Source organism: Carassius carassius, chromosome 32 (assembly GCF_963082965.1).
Source record: "Carassius carassius chromosome 32, fCarCar2.1, whole genome shotgun sequence".
Taxonomy (NCBI): Eukaryota; Metazoa; Chordata; class Actinopteri; order Cypriniformes; family Cyprinidae; genus Carassius; species Carassius carassius.
Window position 1 is genome coordinate 6,761,619 of NC_081786.1, and position 26,181 is coordinate 6,787,799.

The window sequence follows — 26,181 nt, forward strand, 5'->3', positions numbered from 1 at the left end:
CAGAGTTGGTTTTTCTTAGCTCGGAGGGACCTGCCTTGCACAGATTGGGGGTTACTCTGCAGTGTTCTTATTTTTTTATTGTTTGTTTTTCCACATCGTGCTTATAAACATCCTAGAATTTTCTTTAGAGTTTATTCCATACGATAAAAACTTAGGGCAGTTTTTCGTTTTCAGCTCATATGTCATTTGTATTTAAGTTTGACTTTATTCAGTTTCTCCTAATTTCAGAACGTCTGCATGAAAAGTTTCATGGGAAAGGAAAACTGTAGAGCGTTGAGCGTTGTGGATAAATCGACGTAATAGCGAGCATCCCGTCGATATGTTGTTTTTACTAGAAAACCAGGTCAGTGTCATTGTTTGGACAGACTCATCCTCCTCCGAACTGATGCAGCTCGGTCTCACGGTTCTCTACACGGTTTTGTATTCGCTGCTCTTCGTGTTTGTTTACCTGCAGCTCTGGTTGATTCTGCACTACGGACACAAGCGCTTCAGCTACCAGAGTGTTTTTCTCTTTCTGTGTTTGCTCTGGTCGGCTTTGCGGACGACTCTCTTCTCTTTCTACTTTAAAAATGTTGTTCAAGCAAACCAACTCCAGCCTTTGCTGTTCTGGCTCCTGTATTGTTTTCCGGTCTGCCTCCAGTTCTTCACCCTGTGTCTGCTCAACCTTTATTTTGCTCAGGTAAGTCCCACTTTTCCGTTTCCCCAATTTGTTTTTGTTTTGCAATGTATTGCACACCATAAAAATGCATCCTTATGATGGTGGGTGGTCTAATTAACACACAAAATTAATGTAATTTTTTATATAGAGAGAATATGAATCCTTTTGTATTTAGTCAGTTCCATTTCTATGCAGCTCACGTCTAAGTGGGTCCCTCCCACCAAATGTGTTTACTTGATATGACTTGACTTGGAGCTTCATGCTGTAATTGTGAATAAAAGCATCGTCGTTCTGTCATACAGGCAGATTATGTTGTTCATTCATCATGTTCATGATACTGGGACAAGAGCACAGCTGGAGGTCATCAGTTTCTGTTCAAGTCCCTCTGCTCGGCCACAACAGTGCAGTTCACAGGACAGTCTGAATTAGATCTATTATTGCCACTTTTGGTCCATCCTTCCACCCTTTGTAAAGTCTTGGCCGTCTGTGAATGCAAAACCTCATCATGCAGGGGATGAAATATTGTTCATCTCGTCTCCAAAACTCCAAACTCCAGAACATTACAGGCCTTTATACTATTACTGGAAAAGAAACAGCTACTTAGTTCACAAAAATTACATTATTGTCTTTATTTATGCATGTCCATGTCAGTCGAAACAAAGCTGTTTGATTTTCTTTATTCTGTAGACCACAAAAAGAGATGTTTAGAAGTATGTCCACGCTGCTCTTTTCCATACAGAAAAAAGTGAATAGTGACCAAGGGCTGTTCTGTCATGCTCCAAAAAGCACCATTAAAGTAACATAATTACTTTAATGTAATTACGTTACTTTAATGGTGCTTTTTGGAGAATTGTAAGCCACTGTAGACCAAAAGTGTCTGCCAAACTCATAAACACAAATGCAACATTTAAATCGCATTATACTTAAGCTCTAAAATATTCTATGTGATTTGTATATGTACTTATATTCAAATTTTAATCTAATTTAATCTAAATTGAATCTTATAATTCATGTCCCAAACTCAAATGTGTGCTTTGCCCTTTCCGTTCTGTCCGACATCACCCTGGCTTTGATATTAATCTAACCTTGCTTATATTGCATTTTATTTTATCCGTAGTCAGCACATAGAGACGTGGCACAATCAAACCTGACTGACAGGCCCTGTAGTCCTGTTAAATATATTGACAGCTTTGTTTTATGCAACCACCGTTTGTGCCTGTCTGCAGCCTTTCCCCTTACACCCATGTTAAGTTGCAGAGGGTTGCTCGGGATAGCTGGCCTTTGTTTGTGCGTATTCCTCGGGAGCTATTTGAGATGTGGGCATCGTACCGACACTGCCTACGAGTTGGCATTTGGAGGTGCGAGCCAATCAGAGGCACCTGCTGCAAGAGCATTACATCACCCTGCTCAATCCTGTACTATTCCAGGCACAACAAAAGGGGTGTGCAGCATTCTGTTCTGAGAACAGACAAAGATGCTGAGCACCCCGACTCCGAAATGTCAGCCGAAAACAAGATCACATCGGTGGGGTACTGTATCTGAATGAGTCATTTGTGTGGCCATGAACGCCGTGCTGTGATCTAATGCTCTATCCACTCTGTAATGACCACTATTTTAACTCCTCTGTTTGCCCCACATTCATTTTCCTTGTAATTGGAGGCAGCGATTGATGTTTCTTGCTAGTTGCTGCAGAAACTGGTTAACTGTTTTGTAAAGGAAGATCGAATCAGCTGGTTTGTAGGTAGTTTGAAAAGGAAAAGCAGCATTATGTACAATATATATCTCTGCTGTAAACATTTTACACAAGTCTACCAACAAATATTATATTTGATAATCTTAACTAATGTGATGTATAATTTTAATATTGTTATATAATATAATTTTTTTCAATATTTACTTACGTTTATATATGTATTATAAAATGTATATGCATTTTTTTTAAGTAATATAAATATATAAGTATTAAATTATATATAAAATCACACACACACAGATGTATATAAATATTTTTTTTATTTTAATATACTAAAATATATAAAAATGCATTACATAATACATAAAATAAGGATATAAAGTTATATAATAAGTTAATAAAAATAATTATAATTATATCTTTCATTTGTCAAATGTAAAAACATGCATGGTGGAACTCAAAATGTCTGCTGTTGTTTTTACAGCCAGAAAATTTGTTTCTTTAGGCAAATGAAAATGCAACACTGTAAATAATTCATTTTATACTTTGCAAGTGTTGAGTCGTATTTTATAGTCTTCATATCTGTTCTTCCTCTGTCTTCCTGTTCCCTGAGGTGGCACCAAAGTGATGACCAGTTAATTTTTCAAATTACACTTTCAGCAACTCTTGTGCATAAAGGAAACACATTAAAGGTGTGTGTATTGTGAATGCCAACTGTTTATGTGAAGCAGAACTCCCCCATGAATCACACGTGTGATTTCTGCATGTAGGGGTGTGTGTGTAATGTGTCACATGAGACCTCATCAGCAAAGCCCTGCAAAGCAAAAAGATGGGCCATTTTTCACTCTTGTATGATTTCTGCTGTTAGTGCAGTTGGTGGCTCTTTGTCGGCAGTTTTTTAGTGCTGTCTGCATGTAATTTTAAACTGTTTTAACATCATTTCACATGTATAGAAGAATGTTTCAGGTTCAAAACATACAAAAATATTTAATGACATCAGTGGCATGCTGTCAGTTATGTAATACAATTTTTATAATCACTGACATTTAAACCGTAGTGTATCATGTTTAAGGACAAGTAGCTATGCTTCCATGAAACCCTGCATTTTAATGTTTATTTAAGAACATTTTATTACATCATAGATATTCATTATAAGTGCATTAATGTTTTGCTTGTTTTTTACAACCTAGATGACAAATCCAAACCGTGCTTTCAATAGAGCTTAACTTATTTTGAATCCAGTCCATTCCATTAATAAGGGTATATAGTCCCCCCCCCCCCCCCCCCCCCCACAAAAGTAGTTATGTAGTAATAAGGTTGCGAAAGTTCACTTATTAATCAAATGTTTTCTATTATTTAATATAGTTTTCAAAGAATGACATGTCCTTGTCTCCTTGATGTTGCTAATGTCATTGCTAACTCAATATCTGTCATTTCTTGACCATAAAAGTCGCTGGGCATGACATTTCTTCACATTTAGCACGTCAAACCTCAGAGTCATGGCTTGTTTCTGCAATCGTATCAGCCGGGAGAGACTTATTAATTCAATTTGCCAGGGAATCTTTATAATGGTCAGCCAAACAGAGGCATCACCCCCACGCAGCTCCATTACAGCTTACTGGAATGTTGTTTTCTTATTCCACACTCACCCTCTTTGTCCTTGTAAACCATCCATAGATATGCAAGTTTGGTCTAGATCATTATGGCATTAGATGAACACGTTCCTCTCTGCTGTTTACACTCCAGTGCTTTTGTTAACTCCTATTTGGGGCCAAGTCACATGATCAGGATCAGTAACAGAAAAGTGCTGTCTAATTTGTTTAACAAACTTAGGCACCTGTTTGATGTGTTCATTGGCTGGTCTTGAGTCTTGACTGCAGTGAATCACATTTCACCCTTTGACAGTTGACTTGGAGAAGTTTAGGCTGGAATTTGTTTTGGGCTAATGATTTTAACAGTTGTGCTGTTGTGTCAGGAGAGGTTCGGGACGGCTGTTGTTAAACTGTAACTAGGCTACCGTTTCTTTGGCAGTAATCTCTAGGTACTGTAGACCTGCTTGTCATGTAAATGGAAGAAGTGGGTAACGAGGACGGTCCACAAAAGCATTGAAGGAAAACAGCCATTTAATCCTCCTGCTTTCTAAATTAGCCGTTGGTTTGTTCCTGGTAAATACAGTTGTTGTGGGATGAATTTGACTCCTATTCTATGTCGCTATTTTAAAGGGGCCATGTTGTATTCTTTTTTGCAGTGTTTTTTTTTCTGATGCCCACTTGTTCTTTTTCGGAGCAAGACATAATGACTAGTTAACATTTTTTGCATGACCATTTACCACCCTAATTTTTCTTTAGAACTAAACAGATAATTTTTTTTAAGACTATCTAAATTATGTATTATTATTATTATTAATATTATTATTATTATTGTCGGAATATGTAAGAATGTTTTTTTTTTTTTTTAAAGAAGCCTCTTATGTTCACCAAGGCTACATTTATTTTATGAATAAATAACAGTAAATATCTAAGCAAATAAATAACATTTTGAAGTTTGCTATTTTAATATATTTTTAAGATATGTTTATATATATATATTTTTTTTTATTTAAAATGCAATTTAATGTCACATGATCTTTCAGTAATCAGTTATGTATGCTGATATATGCTGATTTGGTTCTCAAATCACTTTATTGATTGTGCTGCTTTATATATTTTTGTGAACCTTTGAAATTGAAATAGTATTGAAATTATCTTTTTGTAACAACTTAAGTGTTTACTGACACTTTTGATCAATTTAATTGATACATTCTGAATAAAACAGGGTCTACTAAATGAATAAAATATAAAATACATTTAAAAATATTTGATTTAATAAAAAATGTAATAAAACTTAAAATGTTAAATATACATTATCATAATAAATAGCCTAAAAGCTATTCAAGGACTACAACCCACAAACTCCTGTTTTGATTTCGCGTGGTCTATTAAGTATGCTGTTTATCTACTGTCACGTTATCTAGTGTCTTTTTTCCGCTGTATGTTGACAAAGCTTGTAGCATCACGTGATAGTGTAACCCTTATGATTTCAGTTACCACAGCACATCTATCACACTGTCAGCCTGTTCATATTTTTGTGGAGGTTTCTGTTTGCTGGCTCCAGACCTTACACAGGCATTTGTTACATGGACATGAAGGTTTGACTCATTTTGCATGGGCTTTGTGAAGAAATAGTTTCTGCTAACCAAACACACACTTGTCCGTTTGAATGACAGCAAGCTAATCAGAATAAAGTAGGCTAGATAGTGGACTGGGAATGATTGTGCCAAGGGTTGCTAAGCAGGTTTCTTTAAGATGGTTGACAAAAGCTATTGATTATTTTTATTTTATTACCTGGGCTTAAAAGTAGCAATCATTCAATAGGTCAGTGTTTTGGTGCTGTTTTTATTGTGGTATTGGGTGGGAGTTAAAGCCTGCAGTGTGGGCATGAAGTTGGCGTTCCTTGACCTGAAAACTGTTTATCTTTGTTGTTTTGCACTCCTGTTGTCCTGAGTACCATGATGTTAGCAAGGCTTGCTTCCATCTAAAGACTATATGACACTTAAAGTTATCAGCTACAGTTTTGTTGTACATGCCTTAAGCCAAAATGTATAGAAGCCCATGTCTGACACAAGAAAAAAAAAAAGATTTGTCATAATTATTACTATCTCATAATTTTATCTTTTTGTCATAATTTTTACTATTTCTTATGACCATCTCATCATTTCATATTTTGTTAATTTCACCATTTATCTGTGACTCAGTATCTAGGGCTGCGCCGATCGTTATGCGCATCTCGTCAGTAAAGCCGGTTCTCTAATCAGCGGTAAATTCCCTCAGATGCTGATTTCACATAGAGCAGCTGTTACTACACAGAGCCATTGTTAACTGAGAAGCTGCGCAAATAAATGCTGAAAATGAACGTGGATTTGTGCAGCTTCTCAGTTAACAATGGCTCTGTGTAGTAACAGCTGTGAAATCACGCACCTGATGGAATTTACCGCTGATTAGAGAAGCGTCTTTACTGACGAGATGCGCATAACGATCGGCCGATCGTGATCGACGCAGCCCTATCAGTATCTCATTATTTTATCTTTTTTTATCAATTTTGACTTGATGACAGTGACTTATCTCATAACGATGACTAACTCATAATTTTATCTTTTTTTAATAATGATTTTTGTCAATCATTACTAACTCATAATTTCAACTTTTTGTCATAATTTTGACTTCGTATGACTTTTGGATTTACTTTTGACTTTTCTTATAATTATGACTCAGTGTCTCATAATTTTGCCTTTTTGCCAATTTAGCTTTTTTATCTCATATTGATGACTATCTCATAATTTAATATTTTTTCTTTGGGGGGGGGGGGGTCATTTTTTAGTGATAATTATTACGATCTCATAATTTCATATTTGTCAATTTCACCTTTTATTTTATAACTATGATTTAGTATCTCATAATTTCATAATTTTGTCAATTTATCTTTTTATCTTGTAATGATGACTAACTCATAATTTAATTTGGATTTTTCATGTCATAATTATGATTTAACAGATCATTGTTTTTTTTTGTTTTGTTTTTTCTTGTGTTTCCATAGAAATTAGACAGAACTTTGAGTGCAGAATATTTACTTATTGTTATATGTCTCAAATAAAGCTTCTGAATTTCGTTTTTTTTTTTTTTTTTTTTTCGAAAGCTCTCCGTGTCGTAGCATAGAAACCCACTGTTTCCTTGAATGATTAAAACACTTCCAGCCTGACTTTCGGAAATTGTTGAAACTGTATGGAATAGTTTGGCTCTTAACCATCCCAGTGAGTCTGAGTTTGTTGGCTTATTTTCTGGTTTGACTTCACACAGGATACAGGTTCAGTGAGGCTCTCAAACACGATCTTGCACAAAAACAAGAATTAGACAGACCCGAGGGATTCGTTCCTGTTTTGTTTCCCAGTGTAGGTAAGGGAATCATTGGTTTTAAATCTCCCCAGAGCCCTCTTGACAATGACACATTGAAGGGGAGAGTGTGTGTTTGCTGGCTTGTCTTCTGATAACCAAGGAGGAAAACAGGAAATGATGAGTTCAGCCATGTAAACACGTCAGAAGGCCTCAGTTGTCCGTTCAGATGAAGGCTTTCATTCTTTTTGGTTTGGTAAATCAGTCATATGCACTAGAGCCATATCTCTGGTTCTTTACAAAAAAATTTCTAACTTGTTTGGGTTTTTGTTAAGACAAGTAAGTTTTATTATTTTTATTGAATAAAATAAAATAAATGCTATGTGGAGCTGCATTCTTTGAATTTTTTTAACAACTCTTGTTTTTTTAACAACTTTTTAACAACTTTTAAAAATTAAAAAGACGACATTTAATATTTTTTTTAAAGCTATTTTAGACAATAGTTTATAAAATATATAAGATTCGCAAGAAATCCACAATGTTTTTATGGCTGTAATATTTTATAATAGTAAAGTAATGAGTGGACTGTGTAAATCACGAAAAGTTTGCTTAATAGTGGAATAATGTCTTGCATGAGTTTGAGTGTCATGAATAGCAGTAACATTTCACACCATCAGTAAAAGAGGAAGAAGCTTAGTCTCACAAAGTCTCATGACACCGAACCGCAGCGTTATACATTTTCAAAAGCATGACTCTGTGTGATATGGACATCTCATGGTAAAAATACATTTAAGGAACTGAGACCAATATCCGCATATGGGTCACAAAAAGGGCTTGCATATAACCCCTCTGAAAGAATGCTGTCTGCTTCTCTTTTTTTTTCCATCCTTTTCTATGACTGCCCCAAAAGTAGCTGGCATTTATGTGTGAGCTGAGTGCTTATAAAAGTCATGAGTTAACATTTTATCCCAACCAAAACATGTCTGTCATCCCTCAGAATACAGGCCTATCCGTATTTATTTTTCAATTCTATTTAAAACTAACTGAACTTTTCACTTTTTATTTATTTTTTGAGCGAGAAAACAAAAAAATAATTAACAAATATCTTTACATTGAAAATTGGCCTTATGTCTATAAAATCACTAAAAATGCTTTTAATATCCTAGCATTCTGGAATTGTTTTGCAGTGAGAAAAAAACATTTTTGCAGTGATTTTTCTTAGCTTTTTTCATATCTGATCTGTACCTTTCTACACCTTGTGACAAACAACATTTGTAATATTTTTAATATCTGCTAGCTGGCAGTGCCTGTGTTGAATTGTCTTTGCGGAGAGCAGTTAGAAAGGAGCTTTTCCCGCTGCCTTCTCTCAGTGAAAGCACAGTGCTCGGGGCGAAACGGGTCCCTAGAGCCTACCTCTCTCTCGTGAGATGACAAACGCGAGGTACAGTTTGCCATGTTTATTTTTGGAGACTTTCTTCTGTTTAAATCTGAATCATGCTGTGCCATGTCCCGGTGGAGTCTGTGGTGCGTCTGCTGACAGGGAGACACATGAGGTTGGCACACATGAACTCACGCGATTCACAACACAAGTATTGACTGCTATACCTTTTTATCATTGCTGGTTTCTTTGTTAAAATAGATGTATTTTGCACTTTAAGCATTTGAAGTCTTCTCAGAAAGCTAGTAATAATGATAAATGAATAGTTCACCTAAATATTGTGATCATTTTCCAACCTCTTTATTCCTTAAAATTAAACAAGGCTGTTGTTGCTTATGAATTAATACTTTTATTCATCTAAAATTCATCTTTGCATCACAGGAATAAATTACATTTAAAAATATTTTTCTTTGATTAAAATTATATTTCACACTATCACTTTTTTATTATATTTTGGCTAGACTTACCATTAGCAATGAATTAGGATGTTGCTGAAAACTGAAGAGAAATCTATATTGAATGTAAATATGGAAGTCTGTATGTTGATCATGTCATAACCATGATGATTTTTATATGAAATTTTTAAAGCTAGAGAGTGGGTAATGTGAGCATTAGCGTGGGTCTGCATAGTACTTTTATTTTGAAAGAGTAAAGAAATGCTGTGTACTAATTTTCATTTTACAACTAAACAGATGCAAAATTATATTTGTACATTTTTATTCACGTAATGATTGAAATTAAGGTCACCATGAATTCATCAAGGAAGTTAATTAATTTTTAATGCAACCTTCCAATTCAGTTCTAAGTCACCGCATATGCTCTGCCCTAACAACATGGCATCTGTTCTCAGTGTGCACATGTGCCACTGATGGCTGTCAAGCGCAGCTTTACAGACAGGTGTACTCCAGTTAGTGACTGTCCACACTCTCCTGGTGTGTTTAGCTGTTTCCCATCTGAGTCTTCTTGTTACTTATAAACAAATGCTGGTTCAGTTACACAGACATACTTTAAAAACCAACAGTTTTTCCTGTAACTTCTGCATGTTTGTCATAATTCTGTTTACAGAGATCACTTGATTCAGTGAATTTTTTTACATTTTATTTTTTTCTGACCTTCTCATTGTGGTCTGCAATCTTTGAGTGTCTCATTGCATGTCATCAGCCAATGTACCTAGAGAAGAGCAGGACTAGGATCCTGCATGTAGACATGACGTGTGACTTTTCATTATTGTTTCTTAAATGAAGAACCTAGTAAATTCCCTTGCCTTATTGGAAATTTGTTTCCACTGTGCTCTTTACAAGTTCATAACACAGCAGGTTCATAACACTTTTCACTGTTTTCTATCCCATTTCATCATGGTAAATAAATTCCAATAATTTTGTTATGACAAGATTTTAAGTAGGTACTGTAGTTTGTAAGTTACAGAAGTGCGCAGGACACCAACTTCAGCATAGGGTTTGTAATGATTTAAAACTAAGGCCCCATTTACACTGCATGGTTCAAGTAACCCAATTCAGATTTTTTTTCCTCTCATGTGGCAAAGATCGGATATGACCGGTGAACGTGTAAGCAGGAAAAAAACGCATGGATTCCGATTTTCTCAGATCGGATTCAGGCCTCATTCACATGTGGTTATAAATCGAATATGAATCGGATACGTGCATTTGCGTGTGCCATGTAAGCAGACAAAATCGGATATTCCCCAGTAAATGCAAGTCGTATGTCATTAAAAATGTGATGTCAACTCAGGTGGACACCACCAACTGAGATCACATGACTTATTATAGGCATGATGGAGGACGAAGGATACACACAGTTGAGCAATGCGGAGGTTTCATGTCTTTTAAGTCTTTGGAGCGAAGAGACAGTGCAGGCAAAAATGCAGGGTTATTACAGAAATAAATCCGTGTTTGAAGACATCTCATGAGATATGGGGAGGCACGGTTTTAAGCGCTCGTGGCTACAGTGCCAACGTAAGATAAAAAGCTTAAAAAACAAATATAAAGCAAAACACTGTATAATTTTATTTGCATGTGCATCCATTGTATTTCATGCTGTTTTACTTCCTTTTCCTGGTCAGTACGTCTACGTTTGGTAGTGTCAGCAGTGTATAGTGTAAATGCAAAAATCGGATACGGGTCACTTTTAAAAGATGATGTAAGCGGGTCGTCAGAAAAATTGGATATAATCAGAAAATCGGATTTGGGCATCAAGACCTGCAGTGTAAATGCAGCCTAATTGTGAATGAATAAGATGTTAAAGAGTTTAATGAGAAACTATATTTAAATATTTAAAATGCTGACTAGCAGCAGCAGTATGGTTTAGTCAGCTAGGCCTATTTGACTAGTTTTGCACAGGGTACTTGTTACCATATTTTGTGTTTGATTGTGATTCATGAATTGTCATGATGGTAAAAAAAAACAGAAGGGCTAGACTCGAATGAATAAATGATCTGCATATAACATTTTGATTCTCTAAATGTTTTAAATAGTTGTATGTATTAATCACCTTCTTCATCTTATTTCATTTTCCAAGTTTCATGTGAAACTCAGACCCTATAAACTTTTTAATATGTTGGTGCAGAAAGCTACAGGTGAGGTCTGTTCTTGTTTCAGTACTGCTTTGGTTCATATTGTATAAAGGTTAACATGACAGAGCTAAAAGAAAGCCCTTAATGGCCTAGTTTCATTTCTTTGAAGTTTGTGGTCATGCATGTATTCATAATATACTACAAGTTAAAAGTTTGTGTTGTTTTTTTTTTTGAATATCTTTTGAATATCATAAAGAACTCTCTTATGCTCACCAAGTCTGCATTTATTTGATCAAAAGAAAAAGAAAAAAAAAAAAAAATATATATATATATATATATATATATATATATATATATATATATATATATATATATATATATATATATATATATATATAAGTTTAAAATAACTGTTTTCTAGTTAGTTTAATACATTTAAAAATGTACTTTATTCCTGTGGTGGCAAAACTAATTTATCACTTTCAATTAATTTAATTAGTATTTAAAAAAATATATACACTGTGTATTTATATATATATATATATATATATATATATATATATATATATATATATATAAACTTTTTTTTTTAATTACATAAAACAGAATTATATTGATCTGTCTTTAGACTGGTAGTTTATATGCTACAGTGTATCATCTGGTAATGGGTGTTTTGATCAATTTAACGTGTCTTTTTTGAATAAAAGTATTAAAAACCTTACTGACCTCTATTTTTAAATGGTAGAACATATGTTGAAATGTACATTACCTGTTAATGGATGTTATGGACTTTGTGTGAACTACATGAAGGCCATGTCAGAGTAAAAACGGTCCATGAATGCTTATCAGTGATGGTTGTGCAAGCTTCTGTAGTTGTGCTTACCTTGAGTTGACTTTAGGGCTAGAGTTGCAAAGGCCTTCGGTATAACCAATAATTTCCACTGGTTCTTGAGCTCTTGGGCTGTTTTCTTAACCAGGAGATGTTTCTGTTTAAACAAACTGAGATAGCCTGGTCCCTGGTCATCCTTATTTTTGTATTAGCACAAGCTAGTCAACACTTGGCCTGTGAGCAGGCTAGAAGTACAGATAGTACTTGGTGAAAACCTTTTTTAGAGAGATAGAGTCTGTCTTAGTCACATTTGTAAGTAATAAAAATCTTTCTATGTCCTTTTCCACAGGTGATTTTCAAAGCCAAAGCGAAATATTCCCCGGAACTCAACAAGTACAAGTAAGAGATTTTCTTTCCTAGCTGTGAGGGCTGTGAATGAATTAAAGCGATAATTCACCCAAAAATTACATTTCTGTCATTAATGACTCACCCTCAAATCGATCCAAAACCACAAGACCTTCGTTCATATTCAGAACACAAATTAAGATGTTTTTGATGAAATCCAAGAGCTTTCTGCGCTTTCAAGAGCTTTCTGACTCTTTCTGGCTTTCTGACTCTCCATAGACCGCAATGCAACTGAAATGTTCCCAGACCCAGAAGTGTAGTAAGGAAATCGTTAAAATAGTCCATGTAACATCAGTGGTTCAACCGAAATTTTACGAACATAATGCGAGAATACTTTTGGTGTGCTAAGAAAACAAAAAGAATGACTTCAATAATTCTTCTCCTTCTAATCACGGCTTCCGCCATAATAGACACGTGTACGTCTTACATCAGAACGCTGTTGTTATTATTGTTCTCTTTAAGCACAAAAGCTCACATCACATGGACTATTTTAACAATGTCCTTACTACCTTTCTGGGCCTTAAATGTGTCAGTTGCATTGCTGTCTAGTATGGATATATAACAATACACTCAGAGCCGGATGAAAATCGATACAAATATGTGATGATTCAAATCATTGAGATGTGGGCGTAGGCATTTATATGAATGTATCTGAGAGAAACTGACTGTCTTTAGGTAAGTCTAGATGGTATTTTCGTATGAAGTTGTGTTCATAAGCTTTGTTTATAGTGGTAACTAACCACCTAAAAATGAAAATGGTTTAATTTACTTACTTCATTGTTCCATGTTTAAAACATGTTCATGCTGATCTGTTCCATACATTGAAGGAATACTGTGCCTGTCAAGCTTCAAAATGCTAATTAAGAACCGTAGAAGTTAGTAAAAGGCTGACATCTAACTCAGTGCATCAATTGTGTGTGTGTGTGTGTCTGTGTGTGTGTGTTTTAGTTTTTTTGACTGCCACAGTATTCATTTACTCATCTGCTTTTGTGTTCCTTCCACACAAGAACAGAAATCATACAGCTTTGGAACAACATTAGAGGGAGAATTTTTGGGGGGTGAATTTAGAAGGATTTTGATTTTTGTTTCGGTTGAAATATTAAAAGACTTTAAAGAAGTTATACAGACTACAGGCTAATACAGACTTGTTTTTTGAAGCATCAATCTGTACAATTATGGGCTTTGATCAGGTTATTAGAGTCTGATGCGGAGTGAAAAGCTTGGAGATCAAATCCCACCCAGTCCCGTCTGAGTCAGGCTGAGTGGGAGGAGGGCCTGTGGTGGAATGGAGGGGGAAGGGGGCAGAGGAGAGGATTGACACATGGCTCAGACAGCAGATCAGATCAATGTCTTTGAGCTTTCACATATTATTCAATATGATCTATTTCTGAGTGAAGCAAAATACTGTGCATAACGTATTATATAACGGAGCTTGATTTTATTTAACGGAACATAGCAAAAATTATAAAAATGCACTGAATCACATCTAAAATCATGTCAGGAATATTTAGTTGAGATAAAATGAAATAATTCAAATCTAATAATAAAATGTAGATGTTAGATTCACCCATGCATCATAATTTTTCTCTCAACTCTCAATAGGGTGCCCCTGTGTCTAGGATTTCTGCTGGCTAGTGTTTTTTTCCTGGTGGTGAATGTGACGTGTGCCATGCTGGTTCAGGGAGATGTGGATGAGAGTCAGGTGAAGGATGCCGTTCTGGCACGAGTGCTGGTTAACGACAGCCTCTTTGTGCTCTGTGCGATCTCTCTCGCCATCTGCATCTTCAAGATCGCTAAGATGTCTTCTGCTAATGTCTATCTCGAGTCAAAGGTGAGTGGACGTTTGGACTTGGAGCTTACAAATTGGGATTCAGAACACGACCATTTTCAGTTTGACGGTGCAATAACAACTAATTGCATTGAATTGTGTTGGGAAAGTAATTACAATTCTGTCTAAGTGTGGTGATCTTTGTGATTGTGATCCAGGGGACATCGGTATGCCAGGCCACAGCCATTGGGGCAGTAGTTATCCTCCTCTACACCTCCAGAGCCTGTTACAACCTGGTTGTGGTGGCTCTTTCTCCTGAAGATCGGCCCAGCTCGTTTAATTATGGCTGGTACAATGTGTCTGACCAGGTAGTTCAATATAACTTGTTAATGTTATTTCTAAAACCCCGTTCACACCAAGAATGATAACGGTAAAGATAACTTTAAATATAATGATATTGGCGTCCACATCAGCGGGCGGTATCATCAGTTTATTCTAAGGGCACATGCGTCTGCCGATTTTTACATTCTCAAGCTCGTAATAGTAGGATTGATTCTGATTGTGTGTCAATGATTTTATCGTTCATCAGCTGAAAAAATTAGTTGAAGTGATTCCAGCGATATCGTTTCTCTGTGCCTTCATCGTTATAGCTGTGGTGTGAACTCTGCTATTCTTTAATATTGAGAACGATTTTTAGAACTATATCTTTATCGTTATCTTTATAGTTATCATTCTTGTTGTAAACGGGGCTTAAAGGTGCTGTATGTAAGATTTTTACAGATATTTAAGAAACATGCATGGTTAACATACTTGTTTATCTGAAAAACAATTCTACAGTCAGTTATTCTCCCTTGAAAATGTGCGTTCCGGGCCGGAATGTCTGTCTTTGTATTGGTTTGTGAAACCTGCCCACTGCCAGTTTACCCAATTGTAATAAATGCAACCTTGGTGAGCATAAGAGACTTCAAAAGCATAAAAAAACATACACAGACAAACTCTTGAGAGATCATGTATGTTGAAAGCATAAAGCTGGTAAACCCTCATCGAACCCTCAATGCTGTTTTCACCTTTATGTGAGATGTATGAACTCATTATGTATCTATTCTTCTCATTTGCATAGGAGCTCATTTTTGTGTGCACTGATTTAGCACTGCATCCTTCAAGAGCTGTTATGAGTGTGGTACAATTAAAAAGTATAGTCAAGGCTGTCTAATAAATTACAGATTATGCCTTTTATTGCATGTTTACAAATGTATTTCTGTACCTTGTTGATTTATAAAAAGAGATGTTGATGGCTTCATTCATTCAAAAAAAAAGTAATTCAACATGGATTATGCTGCTTTGTTCAGGGGTCCACAGAAACAATCCATTTGTGGGGATTTAGACGGATATGGGCTCTGTGGGGGAAAGGTTTTTGTTTTGCTATATATAATAGCCCGGGCAAGGCTGCTGTGCAGAAAGGATTGCTGGCTGGCTGCCTGGTGGTGACCTAGTTTGGGTTCACCTCTGAGACGGGACGACAGAAAGCCCCTGATAGGCCTGCCTCCTTCTCTGACTCAGCTGCATATGTTTGGGTGGCTGTCTTGCTTATTCTTCAATATTGCATTTGATTCTAGGATTGTTTACATCTTTTTGATGCATCCTGCATTGTCTGCATTTTTTGCAGATATCCGTATGCATAATGTTTGTGCTTTTGTTTGTTGTAGGCCACAGTGTCTTGTGTTTTTATGGTAGCATGTCTACTTGTTAGGGCTACTCTCCTCTGTGTCTGCATGATTTGAGGAAAAATTGATTTGCTTATTTATTTATGTTTCATGATAAAAAATTCTGATTGCAATTTGATTGTATTTTTAAAAGATTCAGGTTTGCTGTGCTTGCTGCACGATTTATTGAACAAATAAAATAATTATGATTTTTTTATTATTATTATTTACTAAACAAAAGATTAAACAAAATAGGAAATACTACTACTGAAAAATAAACATTGAATATTTAAGAAAGAAAGTAAAACTAAAATTGCAAGTTTTATGTGAAAGTGTTATGATTGTATAGGCAATATTGGCATTTTTATCTTTTTTTTTTCCTCAAGTGCTTCTATTTAGCTTTCATTTGTTTATTTCTGTTATAGTTTTTTTTTAGTACTTCAACTTAAACCTTTTTCACACAAGAAAGATTAAATTTTTCATCTTTTATTTTACTTTACTTTATTTTACAAAAACATTTCAAAGTGTTTTTGAGATTATTTTAGGCTTTAGATGACCGTAACAACCCTGCTGTCTATGCTAAGGTCTATCGGCCTTTACAGTGTACCGGATACATCAATATGCTCAGAAGTGGAAAGTTCTCAATGTTAAATTTGTCTTGCATTGTGTTTGTGTCTCCAGGCGGATGCAGAGAAGATCAATGGGGAAGCCTATGTGGTCTTTGGGATCATCCTGTTCTTTTGGGAGTTGCTGCCCACCAGTCTGGTGGTGGTGTTCTTCAGAGTGCAACGGGCCAATCAGAACCTGGTGAAAGTCTAATCCTGTCTCACTCCTCTAAATATGTCCATCAATATCACAGCTGGACACTTACTCAATGATGAGAGCCCGCGATCGGCTTTTTAAGCCCCAGCGGAGAGTTGTTTTCCTGTCAAATAGAATTAATTACTCAGACGTCTGGCCTACTGAAAACAACATCCCATGCTGCTGTGTTAGTCACGTATTTGCCTGTCTGTGTTGGACCAGTCATACCATTTTATTTATATTTTGTATACCTTGTTTCCACAGACACCGGGTGGCATGATCAACAGTCACAGCTTTAGTTCCAGGGCGTATTTCTTTGACAACCCACGTCGCTATGATAGTGATGATGATCTGTCTAGAAACACAACTTCCCGAGGAGAAAGATGCAGGTGTGTGTACTCACATTTGTAAGAACAGGAGTGTTTACTCCGGCTTCTCAAAGATAGGAGTGTTATTTACTTCCAGTTAAAGATTTATGCAGTTTTTAAAGGAATAGTTTGATTTAAAATGATTTAATTGTGGGATTCCAGACCCCTTGACCCCTGAAGTGAAAGATTTAGCCAACCAAATTACTTCTGTTTTTAGATGCTTTATAGAATTATTATTAGTGTTACTAAATAAAAAAGATTAAAACAAAATTGGAAATTACCATTCTAATATTTTACTATATGTTTTTGAATGTCCAGTCTAGGCTGCATTTAATTGATCAGAATACAGTAAAGATAGTGACATTGTGAAGAATTATAATTATAAATAGGTTTCCATTCTCAAATTGTATTGAATCTTTTGTAAAAATGTAATGTAATAATTGAAGTCATCCTTGCTAAAAAAAAAAAAAAAGTGTTGATGATAATAAAAAGTAATTATATTAATAAAAAAAAACATGACTGACCCCAAAACCTTTGAATTTTAGTGTAACTGAAAATGACGCCAGTTAAGTGAGCGAGTCACTTCTGAAATCAGTAATGTCTCTTAATGACTAAGTCTGATTCAAATCTTTAACTCCCAAGCAAGGCTGTTTCCTGAAACTTTCTGACTGACTCATTATCAAAGACCAGTGCATTAGAGTCATTTGTTTGGGTACCGCGTGGCGATTTACTTTACACACTTTTAGGTTTCTTTTTTTTTGTGCATCTGGTGCCCTGACTCAACTTTATGCTTTAAAAAATGTGCATATTTTTCTTTAGCTAAAAACAGATGTTTTTTGTGAACTATCCTTCATCTAAGGATGAAGCATCTAAGCCTGGAGGTTCTGTTTTTCAGCAGTATCCTGTCGTCCACACCGCAGACGGGCCCAAGTTGGTACGGCACGATCCAGAGGAACGGCAGCCTAACGGCGATCCCTCACCTGCTGAATGGCCCCCAAACATCAACTGCCCCTCTTCTCTTTGCAAACAGCAACATTCAGACCAACCAACACCACAATTACTATTCCACCCCCCAAAACTACTACTCAACCTCCCAGACACACTACTCCACCCCTCAGAACTAAAGCTGATCCTTCTGTGGAACGATCTAATCTGAGGTTTGGCTCAGCAAGGACATGGAGCAATGCTTTATGGTCGCCTTCCCCCTCAGTCAATTTATCTGCCCACATTGATGCGGCAGGAATTTAAAGGGACCATAAGGTGATGGGAGGGGGGTGGTGGTTCCATGTGTTCTAATTTCTGAAAACCATCCATCCAATCACCCAACATTGGTGCAATGAACTCCTCCGAGCCTTCAGCACATGGACTCCCCTCTGTGAGTTGGGATGTGCTTTTTGCACTTATTCTGATCAGTTGGAGTAGTTGTAGTATGCTTTTTATATTCCATCATTTTGGAGAAAGAGCACGACAGCTTAGTCCATCCGAGACGATCAAGTGAGCGTGCACTGATGTTAACATGTGACTCTTTCTTGAATTCCTTTATTACGTTGCCAAAGAGTTCGTGCTTAAATCCAAGGTAGTACATTTCCACGCTTCCCAAAGACAGAAAGACACCCGGTTCATACAGTTCCAGAACCACCGACTGAGATATAGTGTGATAAGTGTGACGAGGAAGACTAACTCTACTTACATCCTTAAATATTTTGGTACTTGGCTTTTGAAGGACATTTTGGGCTTATATCAGTAGTCAAAATCTAATGTATCATTCTCCAGTGATGCCTGAAATGGTACCATCGTAGGATTTTCTTAGCCAAAACCATGTCATACAGAATTAATGTTTGTATTGAAGATGTTTCATAAGCTTTATATCATCATTCCTCTATATTGGTATTTCAGAGTGATTGGTCAGCAATCGATGTCCCATGTCCAGCTTAAATGAAGCGGCCCTTTCCATTTCCCTATAAAAAGTAATCGTTTTGTGTTTTAGCAACAACAACAAAAAAAAGTTTATTTTTTTAATCACCTAATTTGCTGTTCATGAGCTGTGTACAAGATAGCAACAATCATTTGGCTAAAGCAATCATTAGTTACGGTGTAAATATTATATTTGGGCTGCTGCTGGATTGAAACTCCATATGCACCTGCTCTGTTATTGGATTTATTTTTAAAATGGGTTTTAAATTGCATCTTGCAGGGTTTTGTGTATGCTGACATTTTAAGTCTGCTTTGTGTCTAATATCCTTGCTTTCTGCCAGCTAATGTGTAGCAAAGCTTTTCAGTTATGAGATCTTTAGTGTTAATTGATGGAAATGTTATGCATTTGATCAACTGCTGATTGAAACCGCAGACGGGATGGGGCTGTGCATGGATTGGTTAGTTGGTTTTATTTTTTTATCTTTATTAATTTATAAATGTCAGTCTGGTCAGAAAAATGTTACTGTGAAATGTATCATATCAGCTCTTGAATCTCGCAAAAGAGCAAAGTCTTTGTTTTTTGTTTGAGGCCAATGAATGTAACTCGTTTACCCATGTTCATAGTTCATTAATGATGTACACAAGCACTACCATAAAATAATAAAGTTTTATTGCACTGTTTTAAAAACAAGTTTTGTTTTGACCAGAGTCTGGATGATTTATTAAAAGAAATCTACAGTAAATGAATGTTTATTGCAGATAGCAACAAAAGTAAAAATATAAACTTTTTTTTTAACTCCAGTGTTTCTACAGATTTAAGGAACGCATTTGCTGATTAAATGTATACACCAAATGCACTGAAATGTTAAATGAACAAATGCATAAAAATGTAAGGAATGTGAAAAACAAATTACATAAACCTCCCCTACACACTTTAACATTTATATGTGCAACTCATCTGGAATGTTTATGGGGGAAAAAATACAGGACATTATATATAAAAAAAGCACTTTTTGAAAACACTTCTTACTGAAAAAAGTACGTTCACAATATGAAATAATATATTGAAAAAAATGCCCCCCCCCCCACACCCTTTTTATGTAATAGTCAATATACTCAAAAAATCTAGGTGCTGAGGCACATATTCAAAAACTACAACACTTAATTTAACTCATTTTTCTAAATATATTACACCTATAATGAAAATAAAACTTGGCTTTATATATGCAAAATACACAAATCAAGTGGTTTATGTCCCTCTTGTAAACCATTTGAAGTATATTTATGTATCATTTAATTCACAAGAAGATAGTGTTATTTCTATGATGACTTTTTTTTTTTTTTTTTTACATTTAACGTGAAATACATTTATGTAAGAGTGCAAAATATAGCCCTAACCTAGAGTTTTGTGATTAAGGTGCTAAATTCTTAAGGGATAAAACATTCTGAAAACAGTCAATTTAACAACAATCCAAAACAAATCTGTCCGGTTGTGTTATGCATGTCAGATTCTTGACTGTGGCTGAACGAGGGATTTTTACGGTCACTGTTTGAGATTTGACAACAGCGACCGAAAGTTCTCCAGCTCTCTGACACTTGTGGAGATCCTGAAACAAAACCAGACACGTTAAAACAAGATGTTTCAACTAAAGAGATCCTGACAAAAATAGATCATCGACATACCTTCCAAAAGCATTGAACAAAGACACTATTTCCTGCCGGCTGAGCTGAAATGATGGATTGGTGTTGCTTGTGTTGGGCATTGCCTCTATCTGCCTTTCTGAGAACAGGATTTTCAGTGCAGTTCCCAAGCCCTGAGTCTGAGAGACATTCACTGAACGTCACACATCAAAACAAACAACATCCTCTTAGTACATGTCAAGATCTTCACCATCTTACCTGCAATTTGCCCCAAAGTCTGCATTTAAAACACTCAACACAATCCATGATGCGCGAGATGTTCTTAAAAGTCAGCTTGAAGTCTTCCTAAGGTCAGGGAAGATGCAACAGATTTAATGCTTTTTTTTAAAAAAATGGATGTATGTAACATTCATTATAGCAGACAGGGAAAAGAGCCACTGACTTTCAGTTTCATAGCTTCCTTGTTATTTCCAGCAAACAGAGCAGTCTCATCAAAATGTAATGGAAAGGATCTGCAAATTTAAAATATATAAAAAATATATTCATTTTTATAAAAAAAAATAATAGATTGTGAAATATTAGAACAATAAAAAAAACACCTAAATGGCTTAAAAAAAATTAAGCAGCCGTTGCAATGCTCTTACTTGGCCACATGGAGGAGCTCTAGAAGCAGTTTCTTGTTCTCGTTGTCTTGAGTGCGTTGGCCAGTGTACAGATGAAAGGTAGGACGTTCAAAATAAGGCAGTATTTTTGCGAGAGCACGCAGCTCAATGAGGTACAGGAAGTAGAGGTTGCGTAATCTCTTTGGCCCCTCCCCTTTTGTCAGCTCCTCGTCAAACCTCAACTGGAACTCGGAGACGTTGTGACCCCACTTCATTTCAAACCAGTTTTCTGACCGAACGAATCGAATCAGACAATTAAGCACTCAAGTTTAAATACTTTTTACATTTTTAACTTGTCTTGACTTACCGTCTAGTAGGTACCTGGCGCTCAGGTGAGTGTTTATACTGGCATGCAGTCCTGAGATCAGCCTGAAGAACGCTCGCTTCTCCACACACAAGCCTCGAGGAACAACAAGAGGTACATGTCATCTCAAATATACAGTAACAAATAAAACACAGCACCTTTAAGCAGAAACCTACCTTCTAGCCAGCGATAGAAGCCTTGCCCTTTAATGAGAAACAGACTCGTCAATTTCTAGCTGATTGAATCACTGGTTAAATGGATATGAAGAGCATGACCTTACCATCGTCTCCTAAAGTGGAAGGAAAGAAAGAGAGATGATCACAAATGATCTGTCATGAGCTTCACCACATGACATGGATCTATTACATATAAAATCAATATGCTTAAAAACAGACTAATTGAAAACATAAAACACAGCACTAACGCTCACCACTGTAAGATGCCAAAGGATTCAGTGGTCGTTTAACTGAATACGGTCTGAAAAAGAAGAAAAAAAAGTTGTTACAATATTAAGAGCACTCAATGATAATTAATAAAAATATCAAAGACAGGTTAGGTTGCAAATTATAGGTAGGTTTTTTGGGGTGTTTAGATTATGATGCTATTTGGTCAGAAATTCAGTAAAAACTGAAATATTATTACAGTTTTTTTCTGTTTTAGTATATTTGGAAATGTAATTTATTCCTGTGATGAATAAGCTGAATTTTCGTCAGTCTTCAGTGACATGATCCTTCAGAAATCATTCTAATACGTAACCAGTCACTGGGGTTTATTTTTAGTAATAGCCAAAAAAACATTGTATGGGTCAAAATTTCGAAAAATTGACTTTTGTGGTCCAGGGTCACATATGCTGATTTGCTGCTCAAGAAAATGTCAGAATAGACTACATACTCGCAAACAGAAGAAAAACAAGACATTGTTGACAGTTATCTAACTATTCTGAGGCTAATAACACTCATTTTAAAGTGTGAGAAACTTTACATGAAATAAGTTTACTGACAGACATTTCTTTATACAGTCAGCCCCATGAAGGTCACTGAATACTTTTCCACACTGGTCAGAATAAATGTGATGGTGACTCTTTACTTGAAGCAGTTCTCCTCATATATGCTGTTCCAGATCCGCCAGGCCTCCAGTCCTTTATAGCCGGTGAAACGCTCAGGATTGAGCAGGAGGTCAACATACTGTGATTTAGGCGAGTCCTCATCTAAAAAAAGAAAAAAAAAATCAATGATGCAGAGCCTGTGGAGGATGACTAAAGTATACTGGTCAGAATAAATCAGAATTGATCAAACTATTATCACCATCCAACATGCAGAAACGGTCCGATTCATCATCGTGTTTCTTCCACTCCTGAAGAGCCTGACGTGTCTCATCACTACATGAGCAAACATTAAGAGAGAGAACTTGCACAAACAAGGTCAAAAAACCAAAGAATTATGGGTATTCCTGACACTAAAATTTAATGTTATACCTTAGAGAACCATTTACAGCTCCGAGTTTCTCTGCCTTCTCACACTCCTCTATATCCTGACTGGCTGCTTCTGAATACTGTGGCGAAAAATAATCAACACCCAGCAACACTAATATGTGCCATATACACTATATGACTTTCTAATACCTTATAACTGCTGGATTTAAGGCCTTCTGGTACTTCACCCTGCACGGAAACACACAAAGAGCCTATGAAGTCACACATAAAATTCCTCAAGACAAAATCAAGCAAATTAACTATGAGAAGCTCACGTCTGTGCACGGTTTCACAGCACAGTATTTGAGTCCACACTGACTGTGGTCTGTCCAGAACGGGCAGGGGTTGTTCAGATTGACCTAAGCAGAGTATTGAATATTAGAAATGAAAGAACAAACAATAAATGGATATTTTGACTCTATTACCATCAACGAACTTACCTTATAAAACCGGAAATAATCAGATGCTAGTAGCTTTTGTAGTTTGGGAAAGATTTCTTTGTTGTTGAACATGTCGATGGTCTCAACATCACAAGCACAATCATCAAGAGTCCCAGTGACCTATGGCCGAAATTTAACCATCCGGTCAATCAAAAGTATCAATGTTCATTTGTAAACTGACATTAGAACACTAGAACACTGTATTAGAACACTATTTGAATTTTTTTTATAAAATACTGTGATGATATTATGAATTTATTTCAGATGGTAATACTATAACAATTTAATATATAGGGTTGCCAATGCTATACGTTTTCATCATTTGTGGATTACTTGATATGATTTTTCAAAAAAATAAAATAGTATTTAATTACATTACACAGACACACAGAGATATTAATAGCTGATGAAAAATTTGAGTGGAGCATATCTAGAAACAAATTATTATAACTATAAAAACTTATGTTTTTTCAGGCCACTAATTCACAATTTTAAAAGTGTTATTGTAAAATGACAACTAAAACCATAAAATCTGTTTCTTAACATTAACTGAAATAAAACATGAAAACTTATTGTATTTCAGAGAGTTGCCAAGGCAGCATTTGTCTTTATAAAATGAATTTTAAAAAAACTACATAGATATAATTGTAAAACGAAAAAAAAAAAAACCACACAATACAAATACTAAGACTTTAACTAAAATTTAAATTCGAACGCAAATAAAAAATAAAATAAAATTTCAAGTATGTACCATAGGCCTTTATCTGACTGATTACCATATTTATATTTAATATGGCATTCACATACTGCATTCCTAAAACCATGGTATTGACAAACCAACATCGTACTGTGCTCATTTTTTTGTTAGTGTCACATGTGTTATATTTAATCAGAATGAGTTTCTAACAGGATGAAACAGTGTTAGTGAGGTTGTTGTTCTCACCTGGCAGAAGCACCTGTGTGCAGCGGATCCTGCTCTCGTCACGTGGACGCTGGAGAGTAAAAGCGCCAACAGAATGAAGAAGGATTTCATTGTTGTTTGTTAGTGAAGTTAATTCGGCATAAACGGGTCTGTTCACTGAGAGCTTTCTCTTATCTTCACGCAGCTCCTCGCTCGTTACGATGTTTCTGTACAGTACTGGGACGTAATTCAAGTGAACTGCACGTCACTGTAAAGACACGTTCACACACAGATCACTTCCGATTCAATCAGCCGCTACGTGAGGGACGTGACTCCACTGATGCTAAGATGACTCACGCAACAATGAACAACTGAGCCTAACGCATATCCGCAAGGCATTTTGTCACAAAATATGTTTTATTTTACTCTCATATTAAATTATCAGTGACTCTATCCGGCTGAAATGTAATTAGCCGAGTTTATAATGTCATCAGACAGAACCAGGAACTCCTTCTTCTGATGAAAACTGCAATTTATGTAGTTCACCGCAAGATGTCGCCAAAGACTAGTTTCTGTGTCAGGCGGAGTCCAGTCATAGACTGTATAAAAACAGTGTCCAGTCTGTCAATTCTACTGTATCAGTCTCTTATTTTCTGATAGTGAAATGTATGTATGCTTAAATCCAGCTTTCTTTTAGGTTCCTAGTGATATCTGATCATATTCACCTGATCTCTTATATAAGAAGAACCGCACCACTGTTAAAAATTTCAAGTTATAATTTTAAGCGTAATGCAGAAATGTGTGTGTGTGTAATTATCAGATAATTTCAGAGCTGTATCTTTTCTCATAATTTAATAATTATTTACATTCGACTGAGACTTGTCATAGCACTTGAATATTATTGCTCTTTTGTTGGCTTAGATTGCTTCTTTCTTCATAATGTGTAAATCACTTTGGATTAAATCGTCTACTAAATGTAAATGTACCATATAAATTAATTTGTTAATTTTATATATATATATATATATATATATATATATATATATATATATATATATATATATATATATATATATACGATTTAATTTAGTAGATTGGTGTCCCATTTTGGTGCTTGCATTAAATTAAATTTACAAAAGTGATTTTATATACATAAAAAGCATATTAAATGCAAGTAAAATATCGATTCTGTTGAATTTAACTTTTGTGAAAATAAAATCTCGAGATATGTATAAAATTATGTTCCATCTTCATTCAGTTGAAAATATATATCTGTAAAAATGAAATTTATTTTGACCTGTACTTATTAAAACACGTAAAAGAATAAATGATCATACTAAATTTTATTATATTTTTAAAAATTATTAAAAACACCTTGCTGACAAATAGGTAAAACTTGGTTTTAAATGGCAAAGATGGTTTTGGTTTTAAATGGTAAAGATCTAAAATGATAATTAATTTGTACAGGTGTATCTCAATAAATTAGAATGTTGTGGAAAAGTTCATTTATTTCAGTAATTCAACTCACATTGTGAAACTCATGTATTAAATAAATTCAATGCACACAGACTGAAGTAGTTTAATTGTGAGGATTTTGGCTCACATTTAACAAAAACCCACCAATTCACCATCTAAACGTATTAGAATACTTCATAAGACCAATAAAAAAAAAAAGCCCATAGATTCTCTCTGGGGTTCAGGTCTGGTGAGTTTGCTGGCCCGTCAAGCAC

General features: G+C 35.5%; 2 protein-coding genes and 1 long non-coding RNA gene across 4 annotated transcripts; 2 read left to right on the forward strand and 1 right to left on the reverse strand.

Moving 5' to 3' along the window:
* gpr137c (G protein-coupled receptor 137c) lies at positions 1-18,611 on the forward strand. Of its 2 annotated transcripts, none has more exons than XM_059520039.1 (7): positions 1-679; positions 12,423-12,472; positions 14,081-14,309; positions 14,465-14,614; positions 16,631-16,756; positions 17,015-17,139; positions 18,014-18,611. In XM_059520039.1, the coding sequence occupies exons 1-7, from the start codon at positions 320-322 to the stop codon at positions 18,240-18,242; spliced, it is 1,269 nt and encodes a 422-aa protein (XP_059376022.1). In that variant the 5' UTR covers positions 1-319; the 3' UTR covers positions 18,243-18,611. The 2 variants fall into 2 exon arrangements, with proteins under 2 accessions (XP_059376022.1, XP_059376023.1); XM_059520040.1 differs by having other exon boundaries at positions 386-679; positions 18,017-18,611.
* A 182-nt stretch (positions 18,612-18,793) lies between these two features.
* Positions 18,794-19,328, forward strand: LOC132112521 (uncharacterized). The gene is made up of 2 exons (XR_009424974.1): positions 18,794-19,085; positions 19,125-19,328. It is a non-coding gene; the product is annotated as an uncharacterized LOC132112521 (long non-coding RNA).
* Positions 19,329-20,500: 1,172 nt separating this feature from the next.
* ero1a (endoplasmic reticulum oxidoreductase 1 alpha) lies at positions 20,501-24,925 on the reverse strand. The gene is given in 15 exon segments (XM_059520041.1): positions 20,501-20,639; positions 20,716-20,852; positions 20,932-21,018; positions 21,116-21,185; positions 21,318-21,564; positions 21,643-21,735; positions 21,816-21,836; positions 22,055-22,116; positions 22,726-22,846; positions 22,944-23,017; positions 23,114-23,190; positions 23,261-23,299; positions 23,386-23,469; positions 23,551-23,670; positions 24,494-24,925. Coding segments are annotated over 15 exon segments (1,386 nt in total). The 5' UTR covers positions 24,584-24,925; the 3' UTR covers positions 20,501-20,575.
* Between the last annotated feature and the right edge of the window lie 1,256 nt (positions 24,926-26,181).